Raw genomic sequence first — 22,955 nt, forward strand, 5'->3', positions numbered from 1 at the left:
AATATCTTATCATACTATACTCATCTTTTCACTCAAAGGAAGCACTTTATGGCTTCTCTTTGGCATATCAGAATTGCCAGCATCATCACTCTTGTGCTTTGAAGTCATTATTAAATAAAAAAGGGTAATTTGAACACAAGCACTGTGATACTGTGACAGTCTATCTGACACCTAGATGGCTACTAAGTGACTAATGCGTGGGGAGCATTTACAGCATGGAGATGCTGGAAAAAGGAATGATTCACATTCTTTGGGCGGGGTGGTTAGAGTGAAATTTAATCATGCTTCTCAGAATGGCATACAATTTAAAAATTATGATTTTTTTGTTTCTGAAAATTTACATTCATTATTTTTGGACCATGGATGAGCACAGGTAACTGTACAGCAAGAACCAAACAATGAACATAATACTACCAGCTTCTTTTTTTAAAACTGGTTTCAGAGAGGAAGGGAGAGGGAGAGAGAGAAAAACAATGATGAGAGAGAATCATTGATTGGCTGCCTCCTGCAATGCCCCACACTGGGGATTGAGCCCACAAACTGGGCACATGTCCTGACTGGGAATCGAACCTTGACCTTCTGGATCATAGGTCGACACTCATCCACTGAGCCACACTGGCTAGCCACTACCAGCTTCTTGAAATGAAATGAAAAGGCAAATGGTTGAACATTTTTCCTTTCCACATATTATATAAAATTCCTTTTGTTCAAGATTTAAAAATCATCTTCAGAGGGAAAAAGCAAATACTTCCACTTAGCTGAAATAACTGAAATTGCTTGTAATCTCCTATGATATGTGGCTTTACTTACTTTCAAAATTGGCACTTCCATTTGTTGCTTGTAAACTCCAGTATCTTGATTCAATTCTCTCAGTTGACATGTACCATTAACAATAATCAAGAGTTTCAGTATTTTAGAGTTTTTATCTTAATACCTCTAAATATTTCATCAAAAGACCATTATTGAGCCATCTAACTGACATCAGAGCTGGCTATAAAAGTCATTCCTATTCATAAAATGTAGTTTCAACCTCAGGCAACTGGGTATTAATAGAAAACACAATATTAACTAAGAGGGAATGAGAAAATTTTCTGTTTTAAAATAATGTTGAAATCTTAGTCCTACTGTAGTAAGGGAAAACAATATGTTTAAGAGTTTTAGGGACTCTGAAGTAGTTTTATATGGTTTCTAAGAATAAATACATTTTTATGAGTAATATAGCACAAGTGAAGAAAGTTTCCTCAACACAATTTCCAACTGTATTTAAAACAGATCAGAAATCTAAACTCAAAATGTACTTTATTCTCCATTCTCCCAATATAGGTAGGAAACATGGCAACTTTTTTCTTTAATGATACAGAATCTTACAGTTTCTCAAGATTAGGAGTTACAAATGAATTTTCATTGTATAGTAATGCAGATATAAATATAAAAATGTATAGGTGATAGATGGATGTATCTTCATGCTCAACCAGACTTAAACTCTAATTTAAGGGCTATTTTATTAAATTCCTGTTATAAAATTATTTTGAGTCACCAGAATATTTTTATTTTTAAAGTAACCTGCTAGAAATTCCACTTAAAGTTTTACTTTTTATTATAGCTAATGAAAATATGTGAATCTGTATAGTATTAATTAAAATTCTAGGGTGGCTTTATGGGCATTTACAAGGAGAAATTTTTATTTATGAAATGCTGTAAGTAAAATAAGTTACAGCATCACATTTTCTAACCATTTATTTAGTGATCAAAAAAGTCTAACTTTGCATTGCTTTTACATTCTCAAGCTATGGGAGATATCCGCAAAGATAAAGTCAGATATTGTTCTAAGCAAACTGTCTCCAAATGATCAAACTGATTCAACACACACTGTGGAGGGGCAAGTAGGGTCTGAGGAGAATGATAAAGCAAGAATGAAGACTTCAAGAAGTGATAAATTGCCACTGCCATCCACTCTATGCACCAGAGCAGCAAAGTAGATCAAATATCAACTCAAAACAGAAAAAAGGAACAACAAAAAGGGGAAGGAGAAAAGCATTTGCTTATTATGATTTTATTTTGAAATTATTTTTCAACCTGGGGTATATGATCTTTTTTTTTTCATGATTTAAAAATATGAAACAAAGAAGCAAATGAAGTTAGTCCAAAAATTTATCATATTATTCTAACACTCCAAATTGTATTTGTGATAATAGTGAAGTTTGTACATCAAGCCAGAAAATTCAACTATACATAACAAAACTCCATCATAGTTCAGGAAAATCATATCAGGTACTGAGAATAAACTTGAGCTGCAAAATATGATTCTCACCAAGACTTCATTAAACACAACAACCCTCTGCTTCTGCTTTCACAGTTTATGATATGAAATGTTATGGCAATTTTTTGTTTCTAGGAAAAACAATTGTCTGAAAATTGTATTATCATTAACTATGACAAATTTAGCCATCTCATTTTTTATTTTCACAGATCATGTTAGGAAGAGAGCTACAAAATGCCAGATTAGCATTTCAAAATGTATTTGAAAGTAATGAAGGGAAACTGATTAAGTTAGCAATGCTAAATAAAATAGACAATTCATACAGATGCTTTCCCTGTAAGATATTAAATAAACACTCAAAGTGGCAACTTTTTCAATTTAATAAACCAACCCCTAATTTCTTTCTCTGAGGAAAGTTTCTCCCTGACCAAAGCTCTGGTTTTATGTGCAAGTTTTTTTTTTTTTTTTCTGGTTGAAAACATGTACTATTTAGAAGATCAGGTTGTTAAATGAAATAGTAAATGACTCTTCCTTCTCCCTCTGCCTCTCTCCTTCTTGCCCAAATGCTTAAATATATCAGGCCATGTAAATATTTTGTCCCCCACATATCAATTACAAGGACAAATGCTGAGAATGGTTCAATTGGATTCACAAAAGTGCTAAAGTAGAAATGCTTGACTTACTTGCCATTGTTTCATCAGCTCTCTTACTCCCTTGGAATCTTCTAGGAGCTTTTCTTTATGGGTGGCATCCTGTAGGACGTTGGCAGTGGTTTCAGCTTCTGTAAGCCAGGCAAGAAACTTCTCCAGGTCCAGGGGGAACTGTTGCAGTAATCTATAAGTTTCTTCCAAAGCAGCCTCTCGCTCGTTCACTCTGCAAAGGAACAAATATTCAGATGCAATTCTCAAATATCTGAATGGTGCACCTAGAGAACCCCATAAAAAGAGCAAGACTAAAGGGACTAAACTGTATATATAAACTGTGTGAGTTGTTGCTAAAGCTCCTCTTAAAAGCAACAACTAGAATAGTGTATATATACACACACACATTTGTATATACACACACACATTTGTATATATATGTGTGTGTGTGTGTGTGTATGTGTATGTGTGTGTGTGTGTGTGTGTGTGTGTGTACATACTAGAGGCCTGTTGCACAAAATTCGTGCAGTGGGGTGGGGGGTGGGGGGAGTCCCTCAGCCCAGCCTGCACCCTCTCACAGTCCGGGAGCCCTCGGGGGACTTTGTTAGCGCTGTCCTGGAGGCAGGAGAGGTTCTTGCCACTGCTGCTGTGCTTGTCTGCTGTGAGCCTGGCTTCTGGCTGAGTGATGCTCCCCCTGGGGGAGCACACTGACCACCAGGGGGCAGCTCCTGCATTGAGCATCTGCCCCCTGGTGGTCAGTGCGTGTCATAGCAACCGGTCGTTCCACTGTTTGGTCAATTTGCATATTAGCCTTTTATTATAGAGGTTATTTGGATTTTGAAAGTTCATATATGAACTCTCAAAAATGTTCTTTAACTTTCTAGGTTTTACTAATCAATTTGAGAGTTTATTTTATTTTTTTGAAAGTGTATGTTAATATGCTATAAAAGTTTAAGCTAATCTTTATATGTAAAACCCTAAAATCCCTACACCATGCTTATCTTTGATGTCACCTGAGGCAGAAACCAGGATTGGATAGGCCAGGAGGAAAGTCAAGATTTTGTAAAACTAGAATAGAATGTTGAATGCTGGATGAAAAAAGAGAAGGGGATTAGAGGGAAAAGGAAAACAAAAGACTAACAAGTAGAAAAATAACATCTTTCATAGAAAGCTCTGTGCAGAATATTATTTTGTGTAACACTCGCTATGGTGTTCTAATAGTTTTAACTATTGTGTTGGCTTTATATTTTATCACCTGCTTGTCATATAACTGAGAATATTTTCCAAAAGAAAAATTTATGTGTAATGGAAAAGTTAGAGCCGAAAAACAGACAGATCTGAGTTTAAATCCCAATATCCCCTGCCAACTGTATGATAGGGAAGGTTACTTAACCTTTCTGATTTCTTAGTTTCTCATCTGCAGTACATATGGCTGTGATTAGACTGAAAATACAATGTCTGTAAAGCCTCACAAGTTATCTAGTTACACATTATAGTTATTCAAAAATGTTAATTTCCTCTGCCCATATCCCATTCTCTCACTTCCTCTAGTCTTTTAGAGGGAATAAACCACATTCCTTGACCAAAAAAAAAAATCTAAAAAACAATTATTCACATTTCCTGAAAAAATATATAATGCAAGTATTGTGGGTACACACACACATACCCTCAGCAAACATCTACATAATAATAGCTTGTGAGGTAAAATTGCCTTAGGCGGTAACAATCCCAACTAAAAAGATTCAGGTAAATTTTGTCTGCAATGAGGGAATTAGTATTCTATTTCAATGCTGTATTTGCCTTCGATTACCACACAAACACTTTCTGGGATTAAACATAAACTGAAAATGGATTTTAAAAAATTGAACACTTGAATATGATACACACTGCTTTTTAAGATGTGTTCGTCAATAATTATGCAAAACTGCAATTTATTTCAGCAACAACTTTATCATGGGATGTGCAAACCAGGCAATAAACAACTCCTGCCGAGCTAGCGGCAGCAAAGTCCCTGGAAGAGCTGTTTATTCATCATGGGTGAAGTTTTTGCTGAGCATACAGTCTTCTACAGTGTCATTTCGGCACTCACACTGGAGAAAAATCTTCTGTCTGCATTAACTGGTGGAGGGTAGAATAGGTTTATGAGGATGTAGCTATTGGAAAAAAGGAAGCATTGCACTAAGCTATTTATCAACTCCTAAATAAACTTTAATACTGCACAGCTGAAAGGTTAGCTTAGTGTGCTGGTTAGGGAAATCAGTTAAACCTCGTGTAGTTCCAGGGCTTCCCTGGACTTCTGGGTCCTTGCTTCTCTAGTTTTCAGGCACACTATCAATGCAGGGAGAAAGATCCAAATTGTTGTTTATTTATCTTTTAATTTAGTATGATTTAAAAATTCAGAACCATTGCTACAGCAACAAGATTCTTCATGTTACAATTGTACAGGTTGCAGCACATGTAACTGCTGATGTTGGAGCGTTTCTGGCTACAAAGGCAGCAGTTTCATCCAGTTCAAGCTAATATTTCTAGGTTGGCTTATGCATTAGAAATCACTAAGACTTACTCCATATCTAGCCCCAAATTTGGGATAGAAATAAGTTGTCACATTCCAGAAGACAAATACAGGGTTACATATTGACATATTTTCGAACATACTCTAATTTCACACAAAATAAAAAGACAGTATGAAAGTTTCATGGCAGAGTGAAGCTTAGAGAATTAGACACCGTGCATTTTTTATCATCTTCATCTTCATGATGAGCTGCACTCGATGCATCATACCTCTTCTGTTCTTAAACTTGAAACACCACTTACCCTCTGCTTCCAGAGAAAGTAACCAGTAAATAACTTTGAGTTCTTTGTAAAACATAATGCACATAAATCAGATGAAAGGGTTCTACTGAGACAATGAGATTTCCAGCCAAATCCTACCAGTGAGTTTGCTGCTTTGTAAATTAGGCCTTTAGGGAAGAACAGTAACTCTTTCAGGACAGTAAGGCATCATTTTCCTAAACAATACCCTTATGGTCTGAAATACTGACAACATCAGGCTGAATATTTTCCAATTTGGAAAATACGTTTAAAAATTCAGTGGCAGCAACAGCAGAAAATTTCTTCAAATGAGCCCCTTACAAGCCTCTTCGATCAGAGGCGAGGTTGTTGTTTCCTGCTTGTGTGGGAATTTTAAGGCTCCATCCTTTCTCCTGAGGTTAGTCCGTGTACACTGAATTCCTAAATTTTCATTGTGCCAAGTCTAGACTAGAAACAACGGGGCTACGTGAAGGAGCAGTTTGCCTGGAGACACTTCTACTGGTACCTTACCAACGAGGGCATCCAGTACCTCCGCGATTACCTCCACCTGCCCCCCGAGATCATGCCCGCCACTTTGCGCCGCAGCCTGCCTGAGACTGGCCGCCCAAGGCCCAAAGGTCTGGAGGGCGAGCGACCTGCAAGACTCACACGAGGGGAAGCTGACAGAGACACCTACAGATGGAGTGCTGTGCCCCCTGGTGCTGACAAGAAAGCTGAGGCCGGGGCTGGGTCAGCAACAGAATTCCAGGTTAGAGGCGGATTTGGTCGTGGACGAGGTCAGCCACCTCAGTAAAGTTGGACGGGTTATTTTGTGTTGAATAAACTTGTGGTCAGAAAAAAAAAAGTCAAGGGTACACGTATGCTATATTTGTGCATTTAATAGCTCTGAATGTAGCTTGTACTTTTTAATTGTCTAGACTTTTAAACCATGTGGCTTGAAATGGCTTCTATGATAAAAAATGTAAACATTATGAGAATCATAAAGAAATTTTAAAAATGCCTTAGAACAAAACTAATCGTCTTAAACATGGATTATTTTGTAAATTCCTATCTAGATTATCAAATTATAGACCATGAAGAAAATTTGGATGAATGTTAAAAGTAACAATGACTAGATATCAGAAATAGTAATGATGCTTTACAAATATAATCTGCTGTATTGGTTAAGTACTATTTATATAACAGATTTTAATTCTCAGCTATTTCAACTTTATAATGTATGAAAATAGCTAAGAATTTGATGGAGTATGGAATGGTATGGTGCCTTCAAAAGGTTTTATATCCCTTCATAAGGGCATCATATACCATCCTCAGTATATAAACATGGGCAGTATGGTAGAGTGGTTCCCCAAGTGTGGCCCACAGACCAGCAGCATGAGCATCATCTGAGAACTTATTAGAAATGTAAATTCTCAAGCTCTACCCTAGACCTACTAAATCAGAAACTCTAAGTGTGGCATCCAGCAAGCTGTGTTTCAACAAGCCTTCCAGGTAATTCTGATATAGTCCATAGCTTGAGAATCACTGCCACTGCAGACCAAACTTGAACTACTGGTGCAGGGGGCGCTGTGCTGAGCTGTCAGCCCCCTTTCAGGACTTAAATATGTTTTGCACTAATTTCTGGGAAAGTTGCTGGAGGTAGCATGCATCCAATGACTGGTTAATGTGTGGGCTATAAAAACCTGGCCCTTTTGCTCCAACTCAGGACAATTCTGTAGGGGAGGGCAGACCACAGGAGGGGAGAATGGATGTTGTAGTTATAGCTTCATTGAAGCCCAGCTTCTCCTTCTGCCCTATTCTGCTTCCTTCCCCTTCTTCCCCTTCACAAGTGGGAATTCTGAGAGCACTCTCCAATGAAATTCCTGCATATTAATTAGTTTATAAGACTCTGCCTTCTCAAGAACCTGAATTGTCACACTATTAAGGCTTTCGAAAATATACTTGCCTAAGATATGTATGTGGATAAATATACAACCACTTGCACAGGTTGTGGTCTCAAAAGGCGACAGGATGGAGGACTGTCACACTCAGCAATGAGTCTGAAGAGCTACTGCATCGCTGGTTGCATTATTACCAATTAGAAGTACTAGTAAAAATCTACTGGAAGGGGAAAGTGCTGGAGCTATAAAGCTTACTTCAACCCTGTACCTGCCCAAGAAGGTGCCCATCCAGAGACAATTCTATATAAGCGGGGAGGATCACAGAAGACATGTCTTTAGCATCTCCATTTTCCTTTTAAGAACTGATGATCAACATGGCAATCAAATAAGTAATACTTGGATCTGTCACTAAACATAGACACTCGTTTGTGTACACACACACTCACATATCATAGTATCTCTGAATAAATCTCTAAGATTCCAGATTTTCTATTAAGTTGACTATCATAAATTTCTTATGATCAACCTAATACATAAAAAGTGAAGGAGAAAAGGGAAATTTACTACTTTCCAAAGTAAGGCTGAAAAGTTTAATGTATAGATAATATTCCATTATTAGCTATATAGATGGACAATACTTTATCAGTGTACTGAATTGCAGGATTTTATATGTATTATATATTACATATGGATAGAAATAAACGCATTCAATATTTTTAGGAAAATAAGGGTCAATCTTATATAGAAGGCTATTTTTTCCAGGTGTTTCTGTGTGAGAAATGGGGAAATTGACGTAATTCATTCTTCTAAATAGTACACTTCCATCTGGGCCCTGGTATTGTCCAGTAACCAAATAGAATGCTTTGAATCTTTCTTTCCTGGTTTATTTGCATTTTAACCACTATCATTTCCTATGATATTTGTAGGGAATGATCATACCCCCCTTTTTTGTTTATTATAGATCAGAATGAATGAGCACCTTAGCTTAAGAACAAAAAAAAATTCTAGCAATGTCAAATAGCACTCATAGAACCAGGGTTAATCTGAAGTTCAAATTATCTGTAAGCATAACTCTGTACTGGTTTGCTAGTAAATAAATTACACTTTGATTTTTTGGTAAATAACTTGGTATTATATTTGAAAGAAGCAGCTAAAATTTTATTACCTCTGGCTATACAGCAGTTTGTAGAAAGGATCCAGCAATTCTATTAGTAATTTGTACTAATTAGAAGGAAGAACCTAAACAAACTCCTTTAATAATGCTTGGGCTAGCATCTCATTAGTTCCTTTTCTGGCAACAAATCTAAGACTGTGGCTTTGATGCTGGGTAGCACTCGGGGAGTCTAAAGGGGGGGCTCAACCCTGTCTAGGTCATTGTCATGGAACAAGAAGTAATTCAAAAGCATGACAAAAAGATTTAGCAAAGCACAGTAAATTTATTGAAGCGATAGTATGCACTCAAGAAGTGAGAGTCGGTGACGTGGAGAACTAGATGCACCAATAATAGTGTCTTGGGTGGAAGGTTTTTATTAAATGTAGGCAAGGGGGCACAGGGTAGTGCTCTGCTTTTGATGCTGATGGGGTGACTGCCTATGTGACTTGTCCTTGTCTCTCCTCTCCAGATAGTAATTTCTTTTTGGTCCTCCCAATTATAGGAAATTGGGGAGGGGAATCGGGGGAACAGATGGTCAGTGACAGTCTTGTCTGTGGTGTTTCAGCCAAGATAGCAAAGGGGAGGGGTAGAGCCTGAGGCCTTTGTCCTCTATTCCAACTTTCCTGCCTCAGCTTTATCTGTTTTGGGCAACATCCACCTAGAAATATGGCTACAGAAGGTTTGTGGCACTGAAAGGATGTTTCTCTTTTTTCCTCTGTTAAAGAACTGTGAAGTAAGAAATATCCTCTGTCCTTTTAATTTAACTAGGGTGAAAGATGCAGGCTCTAAGGTAGAGCACAGAAAATAAATTTTAAAAGCTAACAGCCATATAGCAGCTCTAAGTGTTTTAAAACTTATTCAGACTTATTCTTTCATTATTTCACAAGGTATTCCCATTTTTTTTCATACCTACAAGCTGTTTCTGCTTGTTTTGTTTTTTGGTTTTTTATTTGGTATGCTTCCAGTTGGATATTTCATTTCCCCCCAATGAATTCAACCTCTATACAAATGATTTTCAAATCTGAACCTCATTATTATTTCCACATGTTTACCAACATCTCATTTATTGAGCCAGCCATGCTTCTTTTCTATATGTATTATGTGTCAGGATCTAAGCTTGGTGATGGTGACATAAAAGTCAATGAGACATGGACATTAGCATTGAACATATTTAAGTCTGGTAAAAGAGACAGATAGGTAAACATTTAACTACAGTTACAATATGATTAGGGCTCTAATTCATCTGGATTCATGCATCACCCTATGAACTTCAATATCAAATTGCCTAATAAGTGATAAATCTCTTTTGAAACATTTTTTGGCCTTTTCCTATCAAAGAAATGGAGATAATCTAGCTGGACTTTTTCTTAAAACACAATAAGGGATGATCATTAAACACCTGCCTAATTGAATTGATTTTCACAAAAATAAGAAACCTTTTAGATATATGGTACAGGTTATCACTGGTTTCATTTTGCTGTTGAAAAGGTTGATTCTGAGAGAACCATAATGACTTTCTCAAGGTTGCACACCAGTAAGTGGCAGATTTGAGATTACTACCTAAATCTTGAGTCTTAGAAAAGAAGTTTTCCTGCCTCTGAAAATAGACATCGGTATCCACTCCCTTCTGATATATTAATTGTAGTAAAAGAAATAAAAGTACAGGGAAGGTTATGCTACTGAATCATAGTCTTCATTTTGGAGCACAAATTTATCTATTTGTTACTTTACCATAAGCAGGATCATTGAAACACATAAAAATCTATACACAAATAAACACACATGCCAAGACATTCTCCAACACTAACTATTGCAGACAGATCTAGCTGGTCTTCACTTCAAAACAAACAAAAAAATCCATTTTCAACGCAAATTTGCTGGTTTGCTGTTCACTGACTTAGGAATTAACGAGGTTTTCACCCCCTCTTCTTGAGGTCTGGTACTAAATTACTCTAACTCTCCAGAGTTAATTGGAAACTACGACCTAAATGTTCCCCAAGTATTGCTGATTAGTTCTCAGAAAACTCATTCCTATCTTTCGTCACCCCAGACAACACAGGATGACTTTTTAACATGTGCAGAAGCAACACACTTGCAGGAAAAATAGATTAGTTTTCAAAAGATAAACCACAGCTTTGAAGCTATCTGTTTAAAGTTCCTTCAATGATACATTTTAGTAAAAAAAATCATCTGGACTTAGATAGTAAGCAAGCATAGGCATTATCAGTCATGTAAAGAAATTTTAAAATACATACTTTATCACTTTAATGTTTTACTCTATGAATAATTTTAAGATCAAGATTTGTACACTATATCATTGGAGAAACAACCATAATTATATACTTTCTTTAAAAGTATTATGGCATTTTTGAAAAGAAAATATTAGGAGACAGCAGTAAAAAAATCTACTTTCTATTATTTGCATTACTCATTTCCTTTGATTTGTGTTTTTAGCTTATATCACAGAAAATGAGATGATAAAAGAAATGTACAAAATATTATGAACAGGTTAAGTATTCAAGTATATCTATATATCTATATATCTATATATCTATATATCTATATATCTATATATCTATCTATATTCCTAGCTAGGATTGTTAACAAAGAGATTACCCTTCTTTAATGTAAGATGTGCACTTTATATTTTCTACTGATACAATACCTAAAGGTACTATTTGGGAAATTTACAAAAAATAATGTTGGGAGTAACTAATTATATTTGGTTTGTTTCAAATACAGAGACTCAAATTACTATTCTGGATATTTATAGAACTGTAAAAAATCTTTAGAAAAATGCAGTTATACTACCTTCCAGATAAATATAAACAGATTAGGGTTGGGCTTATAGTTAGACATAATTTCTACTCTAAATAAATTCTCGCCCTAGCCGCTTTGGCTCAGTGGATAGAGCGTCGGCATGCGAACTGAAAGGTCCCAGATTCGATTCTGGTCAAGGGCACATGCCTGGGTTGTGGGCTCGATCCCCAGTGGGGGAATTGCAGGAGGCAGCCAATCCATGATTCTCTCTCATCATGGATGTTTCTATCTCTCTCTCCTTCTTCCTTCCTCTCTGAAATCAATAAAAATATATTTAAAAAATAAATAAATAAATTCTCAATGATTTGTATAATGTGAGTGCTTAAGTTGGTTTTGATCACTTGCAGTGTTAATATCTATAAAGGTATATTTCCTAACATTGATAAGCTAGATTGGGTAGTTCTCTCTACATTCTTCTTCGTTCATCATATGATACTTGTCTTTCTCTGGCTGGCTTATTTCATTTAGCATAACATTTTCCAGGTCTATTCATGCTGTCACAAAAGGTAAGATTTCCTTCTTTTGTACGACCAAGTTGTATGCCATTGTGTAACTGTACCACAGCTTTTTGAATCCACTCATCTACTGATGGGCACTTGGGCTGTGTCCAGTTCCTAGCTATTGTAAATAGCACTGCTGATGAGCATAGGGATGCATATATTCCTTTGAATTAGTGTTTCGAGATTCTTTGGACATATTTCCAGAAGTAGAATTGCTGGGTCATGAGGTAGTTGCATTTTTAATTTTTTGAGGAAACACTATACCGCTTTCCACTGCAACTGACCTAATCTGCATTTCCACCAATAGTGCATGAAGGTTCTCTTTTTCTCCACATCCTCAACAGCACTTGTTGGTTGGTGATTTATTTATGACAGCTATTCTGACAGGTGTAAGGTAATATCTCATTGTGGTTTTAATTTGCATCTCTCTGATGATTAATGACATTGAGCATCTTTTCATATGTCTATTGGCCATCTGTATGTCCTCTTTGGAGAAGTGTCTATTCAGATCCTTTGCCTGTTTTTCAATTAGATAGCTTATTGTTTTGGTGTTGAGTTGTAAAAGTTCTTTATAAATTTTGTATATTAACCCTTATCAGATGGTATCATTGACGAATATGTTATCCCATTTAGTGGGTTGTCTTTTCCTTTTGTTGACGGTTTCATTTGCTGTGCCAAAACATTTTAGTTTGATGTAGCCCCACACATTTATTTTTTTTTCTTTTGTTTTTCTTGTCTGCGGAGATATACATCAGAAAAATATTGCCATGAGAAATTACTGTGATTTTATCTTTTGATTTTTTCCCCTTGATCTCATTGTTTTTTTAATATATTTTTTATTGATTTGAGAGAGGAAGGAAGAGGGAGAGAGAGATAGAAACATCCATGATGAGAGAGAATCATTGTTTGGCTGCCTTCTGCACCCCCCCCCCCAACTGGGGATCAAGCCCGCAACCTGGGTATGTGCCCTTGACTGGAATCAAACCTGGGACCCTTCAGTCCACAGGCTGACGCTCTATCCACCGAGCCAAACCGGCTAGGGCATCCCTTGATCTCATTGTTAACCCATTCATTGTTTAGTAACATGTTATTTAGCCTCCATGTCTATGTGTGTTTTTCAGTGTTTTTCTTTTGATTAATGTTTAGTTTCATATCATTATGGTCAGAGAAGATGCTGGATATGATTTCAAACTTTTAAAATTTATTTAGACTTGTCTTGTGACACAGTCCATTGTTCTTAAAAACTTACAAATCAAAGTTATTTCTTGGTGTGAGTTTACTGGATAATTTATATTTCTATGGAATTTTAAAGTTTATACATTATTTTCATATATATTATTTTAGTTGACCCTCACAATAATTTTTAGATATCATTTTTGTTATAGAAAATTGATTATATAATAGACTATTCTTCGGTTACATCTAAGGTGTTTAAAAATGAGAATAAGCAACTCTGTGACCAGAATTGTGTTTTGCTTTGTAGAAGCATAGATATTAAATATTTGGAGCTTGTATCTTTCATCAAGTTTTGTACTAGCAGTGAAAATAAAATGGTGGACTATTTCACTGGGCAATATGCTGCATTTAATATTCAATGACTGAATTTCTACTCTTACATGAAAACCTAGTTTCTTTTGAAATTTTAAAATGCATTTCTGCAAATAATTTTAATTCAATTTATTTTTAGGTGCATTGCTAAAACAGAGGGCACAATAAACAAATACTGTCAAAATTAATCTACTATTTTGGTAAATTTTCTGATTGCCTGTAACTTTGATCATGGTCCAGAGATATCATGTACTGAAAGGACCTTATAATTTATCCTGTCCAGGTACCCATTTGGCTCTGTCACCCAATGTACTCATATTTTCCCTGCTTTGTATTACCCACAAATTTGAATGGGCATCATCTCTGTAGCTCCATTCATATTCTGTCAACAACATCCAATGTGGCAGGGAAGAGAACAGAACCTTGTGATATAGCACCAGGGATCTTCCTTCAGTATTTGACACTGATCTATTCATCAACATCCTTTGTATAAAAGCATGAAATAGTTTCTAAACCATCCAGTTTATCTTGCATCTAGCCAGTATTTCTCCTACTTATTCACAAGAATATAATGAAAGGCCTTGTCAAATACCCTGATGAAATGCAAATAGACTGATGCATTTTGCTTATCTTCCAGTCTAAAATTTCTCAATGCAAAAAATTATTTTTGCCTCAAATCTAGAGATACTATAGGTTTTATTTATCTCTGCATATGCATCTGTGTTTGTTTTACTAAATTACCTGGTCGATCTCTTCAAGAAGTAGGTTCATATTTCTCTTACAGCTTCCATCTAAATAGCACTCATCATTTTAAATGTCTTGAGGAGTTACATTATATCCTGTGATGTTTATATGGAACTTAACTGCATTTGTCAACCTCTAGTGTGAAGGCAATTAATATAGCCATGGGAGGGATGTCATCATCTTTTTGAAGAGACCATGCCACTCAATAAAGGTGATGGAAATAGATTATAACTGCAGTGATAATCACAGAATTTTAAAAGACTGCTAGACAATCTAGCAGATGTTAAATGTGTGTACATTTCATTCAGCCTTGAGAAAATGGCAACTCTATGGTTCTCAGAGAATATTATTCATTAATCCACAGGTCAGTTTTTGCCTAGAAAAAAATTTTAGCCACTTTTATGGACCACACAACATAGCCTTTCTGGAAATTGAGGGAGGGTGGTTAATTAACAGTGATTGAAGAGTGCTATTAGCATTTCATGGGGGGGGGGTCACTGGAGATGGGGGATTTTGAGCACAATGAAGAGTCTAAAGTCCCATGGCACATTTGAATGTACCACTGGGCACTCATATAGAGGAAAATACTGTTTATTAAAATTTGAACCTAGAACCTTACTCAATTTTACATATGGCCAAATACTTTTGTCAAGATTTCATACACATTGAATTTTTCAGAAATGCAACTAAATGCCATGGAAATCCAAGGAAAATTTTACTTTGTGTTGTTTAGAATTTTGTCAAGATTTGTTGGCACTTTGAAAAAACTGGTGTCACTCCGCATTTGTTGATATTGCATTCATAGTGAAATCATTTCAAAACTTCACTTGTGTTCTAGTTTGATCCTGACGGAATAATTGCATACTGAAATACATATGATTTTATTATAAATGACTTTCATTTCTCTTTAAAATTAAAGTCAGGGCATAAATTAAAAAATTATGTCTATAGGTTGGGTATATTTTCTACAAATTTTGGTTTATGATAGTAAAGTGGGTGTTACAAAGTATTTGCTCTAAGAAAAGAAAGGGGTGACATTGGATCTGAGAAGGTTGAAAACCACTGATACAGAGCTATAGGGAAATTTCAAGATGAAGGATATTATACTGAAAAGAAATATAATTTTTAAGGAGATAATTAGGATATTTCCCCCCTGTGTGTCCAATCCCTGATCCCTACAGCCCCATAGATAACTGAATCACATTTTAAAAATTGCTCTATTTTACAGCCAGCTGTGACTACCAGTGAACCAGAGGTCTATTTCATATACGAACCTGAATTAAAAACAGCCAGCCCTTTAGTCAGTTCAGACCCACATTCTTGATTACATTTGACATAATAATCATCATCATATCTTAAGACTCAAATCAGCCTGACAGTGCTCTACTCAGGGCTGCTTCTCCCAATTAGTTGAAAATTGCAGCCCTGCTCATCTTCTAGGGAATAAGTTTACATTTACAATTTTGCTGTAGTGAAAGGGAGCAAACGATGGAAAGAGCAAATCAACTTTCTAACGTATACAGTAATATTTTAAGTTCACCTAACTCTGGTAAATCTGTTTTGACAGGAATGAAAAAGTGTACGCATTTTAGTATAACTTTTAAAAAATATACAAAGCTTAAGATAACTAGAGTTTGGATCAGAAAGGGGAAATAAGAATATACTGTGAACATTTTTATAAATTGTTTCCAAAATGAGAGTTTTTAGAAGAGAGACTTTTATGTAAAAGATACGTTAAAAATAATATGTAATTAATGGATAGGTGCATATCATTTGGAAACAAAAAGTGAGTAGATATCAGGATCCATTTCCAATAAGAGGCTAAGATGAGAACTGTTTGTTTCACACACTGTCATTCCTCATATCTGGTTTAACATCATTTCTGCCTATATTTCTAAGGGAAAAATAATCAAGGAGATTTTTGTGCATTTGATTTCCTTGATGTTGATAACTTTCTACCCAGATCAAGGCAGTTTGCAGACACTATGGGGAAAAAAAATGAACAATGGCAAGTTAGCCTCACTTCATGGCAGTATTCCAGATGGCTGTGCTAAAGATTTGCTGAGAACAGTGCCCTTCTGTGCCATTTTCTAAATGCATAACAGCAGAGAGTCAAAAGAAAGAAATATACAGATGAGACAAAGAGGAGTCTAGAAAAGCAGGAAAATACTGAGGAGGAGAACTGGAAAAGCAAAAAGATTCTGGAAGGAGCTGAAGTACAAGGTATTTGCCACTGGGGATGGAGGAATATGTGGACAAGAATAGTATATAAGACCTGACAAAGTGCAAGAGCCCACGGGAAGGAAACAAATGCCAAAAATAGTAGAGAAACACGAAGGTTGAGGTGGAGATAAAAATGAATAAGGAGGGAGGAAAAGTTGGGGACAGGAGCATAGGAGAGGTGATAGAAATAACAAATAAGAAAGGAGGCATGAAAGGGGAAATGTTTCTTTGAGTTTTGTTTTTCTCAAGCATCCTTATTCACCCCATGCTGAACATTTCTTCTGAGATACCACATTGTGAATATCCTTAATTTATATATATATACCTAAAGAAGAAATATTTATTTTTCTTATAGTATAATTATATTTATATTGGATTTAGGATGGATTTTAAAGTCTGGTTCTTCATGCAAGTTTTAATTATTTTGTAGGGAAGTCAAGAGTGTTAAAACACATGATTATTCATCTGCTACATATACCATAATCTAAATTAATTTTATTCCAAATTTTCATAGTATGCATTATTGAATATAAAGATAATGTTTAGCCCGACTGGTGTTGCTCAGAGGTTGAGCATCGGTTGCTCAGAGGCAGTCACCGGTATGATTCCTGATCAAGGCACATGTCAGGGTTTTGGGCTTGATCCCCAGTAGGGGGCGTGCAGGAGGCAGTCCATTGATGTTGATGTTTCTCATCTATGTTTCTCTCTCTCTCTCTCCCTCCCTCTCCCTTCCTCTCTTTAAAATCAATAAAAACATATTAAAAAATAATGTTTAATGCTCCTCAATGTATTAATTGATGTCATTCCCCTTTAGAATTAGTCAACAATCTAAATATTGTGAGCAACATTTCCATAGATTCTGTTCTCTTTTAGAAAACAAAGTTCCCATTTTCTGTTGTTGGAGTAATTAAATATTTTAAGAGCTTTTTTTTACCTTTAGAAAAATAAAAAATCCTCATGTAAGTCAAAATTCTTTAAAATTATCCAGATAAAGGTATACATTCACATTTTTAAAAACTTCAGAGTTCACTGCTATGAATATCAGGAAGTTAATATACATAGCAAAGTTCGGCAAACGTAATCAGAGATGAGCTCTGATAATAAAATCCACATATTTCATTTTCTCATATTACCTAAGAGAGTTTTTTCCAAATCCTAGCATACACGAATCATAAGAAAACTCAATTAAATATCCTTTGAGTGACAACTACTTACTTTAAATTATGGATACTAAGTTGTAAACCACTTGGCTCATTCTTGTACTAGCATGATTTTTCAAAATAAAAAATGCTATTTAGATATTGTGACTTAAATAACCCTTAATGATTAACCAATTGATTTGCTTTAGTCGGTTTCAATATGCTAGTGACATTGATAATGGCACAACACTTAAAAATCCCACCCAAGTAGATCACTTAACAATTTGGTTGATTCCCTATTAATGTTCACATAAGTGTAGCTATGAATTGTATTTTGCTAGCCACAGAATGAGACTTAATTTTCCCCCAATCCTGATTTTTCTCTATGAGTCCTAAGAGTGCAAAGAAATAAAGTTTACCACATCAAAAGCAGTGCAAGGACATTTCATTGGAAATATCCATGAACATCATCTCTGAAAGCTTAATTGACACAGGATGAGGCCATGCATCTAGGGAAGATGAATACCACTCAGAATGACTGTGCTTCCAAGTTTGATCTGACTATCTGTTCACTTCTTGCTATAAATCAAAATGTTGAATTTAATTTTAAAAATGTCACAGTGATTACTTAGGATATCACTGGCTCCCCAAGCAACTTAATGTTGAACTCAGCTCTTCCACTTCCCTGCTGTGATGACAAAAAATATGATCAGAATTTATTGGTACTCCCCAGAAACTACTGTGCATGTCACTCATGCACTCTCCTCAATAAATGGTATCAGTAGAAAAAAAATTATTTGTGGATAAACTGCTATTTTTCTTTTCCCATATCTTATTTATAACATAAAACTATTTTATAACCAGATTCTAGTACTAAGTTTATTAATTAGAATTCTTTTAGAAAAAGAAAGGCATTTTCTATAGGTGAAGTATTAGCTCATCATATAAACTGTATAAACTGAGAGTTTCTGATGGGCACCAACACTTCTGGTTTCGCATTTGAAAATATAAACATCACAATTTCCCCCACCTGATCATATTTGTCCTGCAGCATATATTCTTAAAGTAGCTCTTAAAACTTAGAACATAGTGCAATTATTTTTATCTTCATGAAAAAATGATGAGATCAAAATAAAAATATTGGTGTACCCTTGGTGTTAGAACTAATAAAACTGCATATTAGTTTTGTGAGTGGAAGATATATTCAGGAGAATTGTGTTCACCATTTCCAACATCTATTGCTATAAATCAAAATGGAAAAGAGTGAGTGTTTAATTTTTACTGAAGCAATCTATAATAATAAAAACGTAATATGCAAATTGACCAAACGGCCGAACAGCAGAATGACTGTCTGGACGACCTTCCAGAAGACCTTCCAGATGAAGCTAGGGCAGCCGGGGCTTCGAAGGCCTACTCTTGCAATGGCAAATGCACATCAATATCAGACTTTTCACCTTACTTCATTACATAGTAATCACACTAGTGCACATGTAACTGTCCCTGTTTGAAACCAACTTTTCAGCCGGTATTGCTCAGTGGTTGAGCATTGACCTTTGAACCAGGAGATCATGGTTTGATTCCCAGTTAGGGCACATGCCCAGGTTGCGGGTTCAATCCCCAGTGTGGGGCGTGCAGGGGGCAGCCAATCAATGATTCTCTCTCATCATTGATGTTTCTATATCTCTCTCCCTCTCCCTGAAATCAACAACAACAAAAAACACATAAAGTTAGAGTTGTAAGAATAAAAGACAACCCATTTTTAAAAGCAAAACTTGGCAAAACTTTGAAATACAGATAAAGAAGATGGAGGGAAACTTGTTTTTCCAGAAAGAATGGCAAATATGGTACTTGCTTAGATGTCCTCTTGGAGCAAGTCACTTTAATGATGTTGTCAAAGGTAAAAAAAGGGGGGCTAATAAAACTATTAGAAATACAATTAAAAAGTAACAAGTCACCATTCATGAGAAAATTCTCAAAAAATTAGGGAAATTAATGTCTTAAAATGATGCTGCAATATAAATATAAGAGGAAAATAAGAATTTCTTCCTTTTCTTCACATGCAAAAATCTTGGCATCACAATTACAATAAAGCTGGGGTTTTGAGCTTGGGAAAGTCACAGGCTCTCCGTGCTATGAATATTTTGATATTGAAATGGCAATGCATTCAGAAAAGGTTAACTCAGACCTGGAAAATGTTATATTCATTCAGAATATGGCTTAGCAAATTGTAAAGATGTCTGTCCACCTGCTTGTCATTTGACAAGAAAGAGTGGAACTCAGCCTATGGATTAAGGACTTGTACTCAAGAGGAGTCCCAAGCCACTGGTTTGCAAAGGAGTCTGCAAAACCCTGCTAGAACTTTGAGCTTCAACCCTGGTTCTTCACTGCTCTATTGAAAAGCCCTTGCCTCTCCTCAGAGTACACCAGGTCTATCCATCAGGAATCGTTGCCAAGTGAGATGTGTTGGCCAGTTGGCCACTCTACATGAGAAATATATGGAGGCTGATTCACACACATGCCAGATGGCTGGGTTTCTAGAATTGTCTACCTGATAGGATACATTATTTTTGTCACCAGCAGCAACCTAACAATTAGGCTAAATGTAATCATTAGCAGGTTGTGGATTATATGTTTTGTGTGGGAAAAAATCTGAGTTAGTCCCACACTATTAAAATGTTGATGAGGACAGAGTATCAAGGAGTGTTAATGAAGTTTTTGTTTCAGGAAAAAAATTATTAGCAGATCCTAGCAATTATAATAGATTCTATTGTTTATTGTTATCTACTAAAATAGAGACTACTTTTACTAAAGATATCCTAAATTATTTCTGTGATTTATAAATTATTTCCCCTTCATTATCATTGTGGAAAGTCTCAGGAAAACAAAGATTAAGTATGAGCCAAATATGCTGTGCCAGAGGATCAATCCCTCTCTCTGCTATCATCTTCCTCCTCATCCTCCTTTGCTTTCTTTCTCTCTCCCTCCCAGTCCCCCACTTCCTCATTCTCCCTCTCCCTTATCTACCAGCTCTCTCCATCTCTCTTTCATTTATCATCAATTTATCAATATTCCCAGAAAAAAATCCCTAAACTTCTAACATTATGTGAAGTAAGAATAATAGCCCCAAGAGAACATTAGAAAATATATCAAAGTAGAGTCAAAGTTGAATAACACAACTTCTCTTGATTAGATGACAAACGTATAGGCATATGCCCAAGTAAAGAATTGACCTAATGGTACTTAAGAACACTATTTTGCTAACTCTCAGGGAAATGAACTCCACACAGCATCTAGGTTAGATACAATGCTATCTATTTTACAAATGCTTACTAAGTACTGATTATTGGACCACATGCCAGTGTCACGAAAAATTCTTCTTGAGAAATTGGTTCCATGGTCATGTTTTAGAATGAATACATACTATATAAGTCCATCTCTTTCCTAAACACACATACTTTGTTTAGTCACAATGTATACACCATAATAAAAATTCATTAATTCCACAGAAAATAAATTTGTTTACCTTTACTTAACCTGTTACTAAACTTTTTTTTAAACCAAAGAACCCTTTATTTTTTTAAAGAATATTTTTATTGATTTCAGAGAGGAAGGGAGAGGGAGGGAGAGATATAAACATCAATAATGAGAGAGAATCATTGATTGGCTGCCTCCTACACACACCACACTGCGGATCGTGCCCACAACCCGGGAATGTGCCCTGACCAGGAATCGAACCGTGACCTCCTGGTTCATGTGTTGATGCTCAACCACTGAGCCATGCCGGCTTGGACAAAGAACCCTTTCTTGAGCTGACACTTATTAAGATGCAGTGGAACTAGTTCTGGCAGAACCCCATTTGGAAAAATGAAACTACTTTAGAAAAAGACTATATTAGGATGCTAAATTCATGTGTATACCTGATACTATTATCCCAAAGCATTACCCAACCTGCTTTTTAATAGTTCTGCAACCTTACAAGGCAGCCTGTTCCACCTTTGGATAGCGCTATCACAAAATCCCTTTCCTGAATAAGCTGAAAAATAAACTCTTATATTCATTACAGAGTCATCATTGTGGGTTAGCTTCTCTCTGCCCAATCCTGCCTCTCTCATATACTTACAAATGTATCTCATGGAAACCTCAACAAACCTTCTGTACACAACTCTCCACCTTAGGGAGTTTTCTTCTCTCTCCTTCCAGGGAGCCCAGGCTAAGTCAGATTTTGTTTTTATTTTACATCTCTTTTGACCTTAAGTACAGCACCTTATAATTACATTTCAGCTTACCACTCCAATTTGTTGAAATCTTTTTGGCTTCTCATACTCTTGTCCACTGTATTTGCTATTTCTCCCTGCTTTGTGTCATTGGCAAATTTGATAAGAATGCTATCTAAGTCTTCATCCAAGTCACTGATGAAAATATTGAGAGGGACAGAGATGAGATTAGATTATTGTGAAAAGCTGCCAGAATCTCCTTCCAAGTTGATATGTATCCACTAAACAGCAATGAAGGGAGCACGGGCATGAGAGTCCCAGATTTTGGTTTGCAACACCAGTGCTAAGTAGAGGTCAATAGCTATCCTCATAGCTAGAAAGAAAAAGGGCATTTTAGCATTTCTATTTTAACAGACAATGTAGACACTACTTGCATAGTATATATTAATAGGTAATATCTCACCACTCAAACCCCATAAAATCATAAATAATCATGAATTCATTATTATTAGTCACCTAAGTTGTCTCAGGATGAAAACTGTATTTGGTTACTTTAATGGAGGGCTTATTTGATTTAAATTTTTTTTAAAAGGAGCTTGTGATAAAGTTAATGTTTAATAGCTAACGCAATTTCACTATGTAGATCTAAAAATACTCACAATATAGAAGAAAAACACAACTGCTTAGGAATTGTGGGAGTAGCCATAATTCTATGCAATGTAGGTAATCATTTCTAAAGATGTTTGGATTGGTTCTGTTTGATTTGCTTTAAATGCTCTGTGGCATGAAGACACTGACTGGCCTGAGAGTGATACAGTGACCATCATATTAGGGATATGAAGCTGAATATTAGAAAAATACAACATGCAACCACTGCTTTGAATGGGAAATTGATTTCCTGGCTAATTTAAATAGCTTTCATCTCTGTGGGTGAATACTGATGCTGGGCCGAATGGCCAGAGCATCAATCATTGGCTGGAGGCATGAGGTGATTGCATTTTTCTCCTGGCTATTTAATAAGT

The 22,955-nt window shown here is 35.8% G+C and overlaps 1 protein-coding gene across 2 annotated transcripts in view; it reads right to left on the reverse strand.

The window, feature by feature from the left end:
- The window catches only part of DMD (dystrophin), a 2,362,317-nt gene that overhangs the window by 580,981 nt on the left and 1,758,381 nt on the right, over positions 1-22,955 (reverse strand). For both annotated transcript variants that reach the window (XM_079764882.1, XM_079764883.1), the window contains exon 55: positions 2,944-3,133. In XM_079764882.1, the coding sequence (XP_079621008.1) occupies positions 2,944-3,133 (190 nt within the window). The remainder of the gene's footprint in view (positions 1-2,943; positions 3,134-22,955) is intronic.

This window comes from Cnephaeus nilssonii (genome assembly GCF_951640355.1).
Source record: "Cnephaeus nilssonii genome assembly, chromosome: X".
NCBI classification, from domain to species: Eukaryota; Metazoa; Chordata; class Mammalia; order Chiroptera; family Vespertilionidae; genus Cnephaeus; species Cnephaeus nilssonii.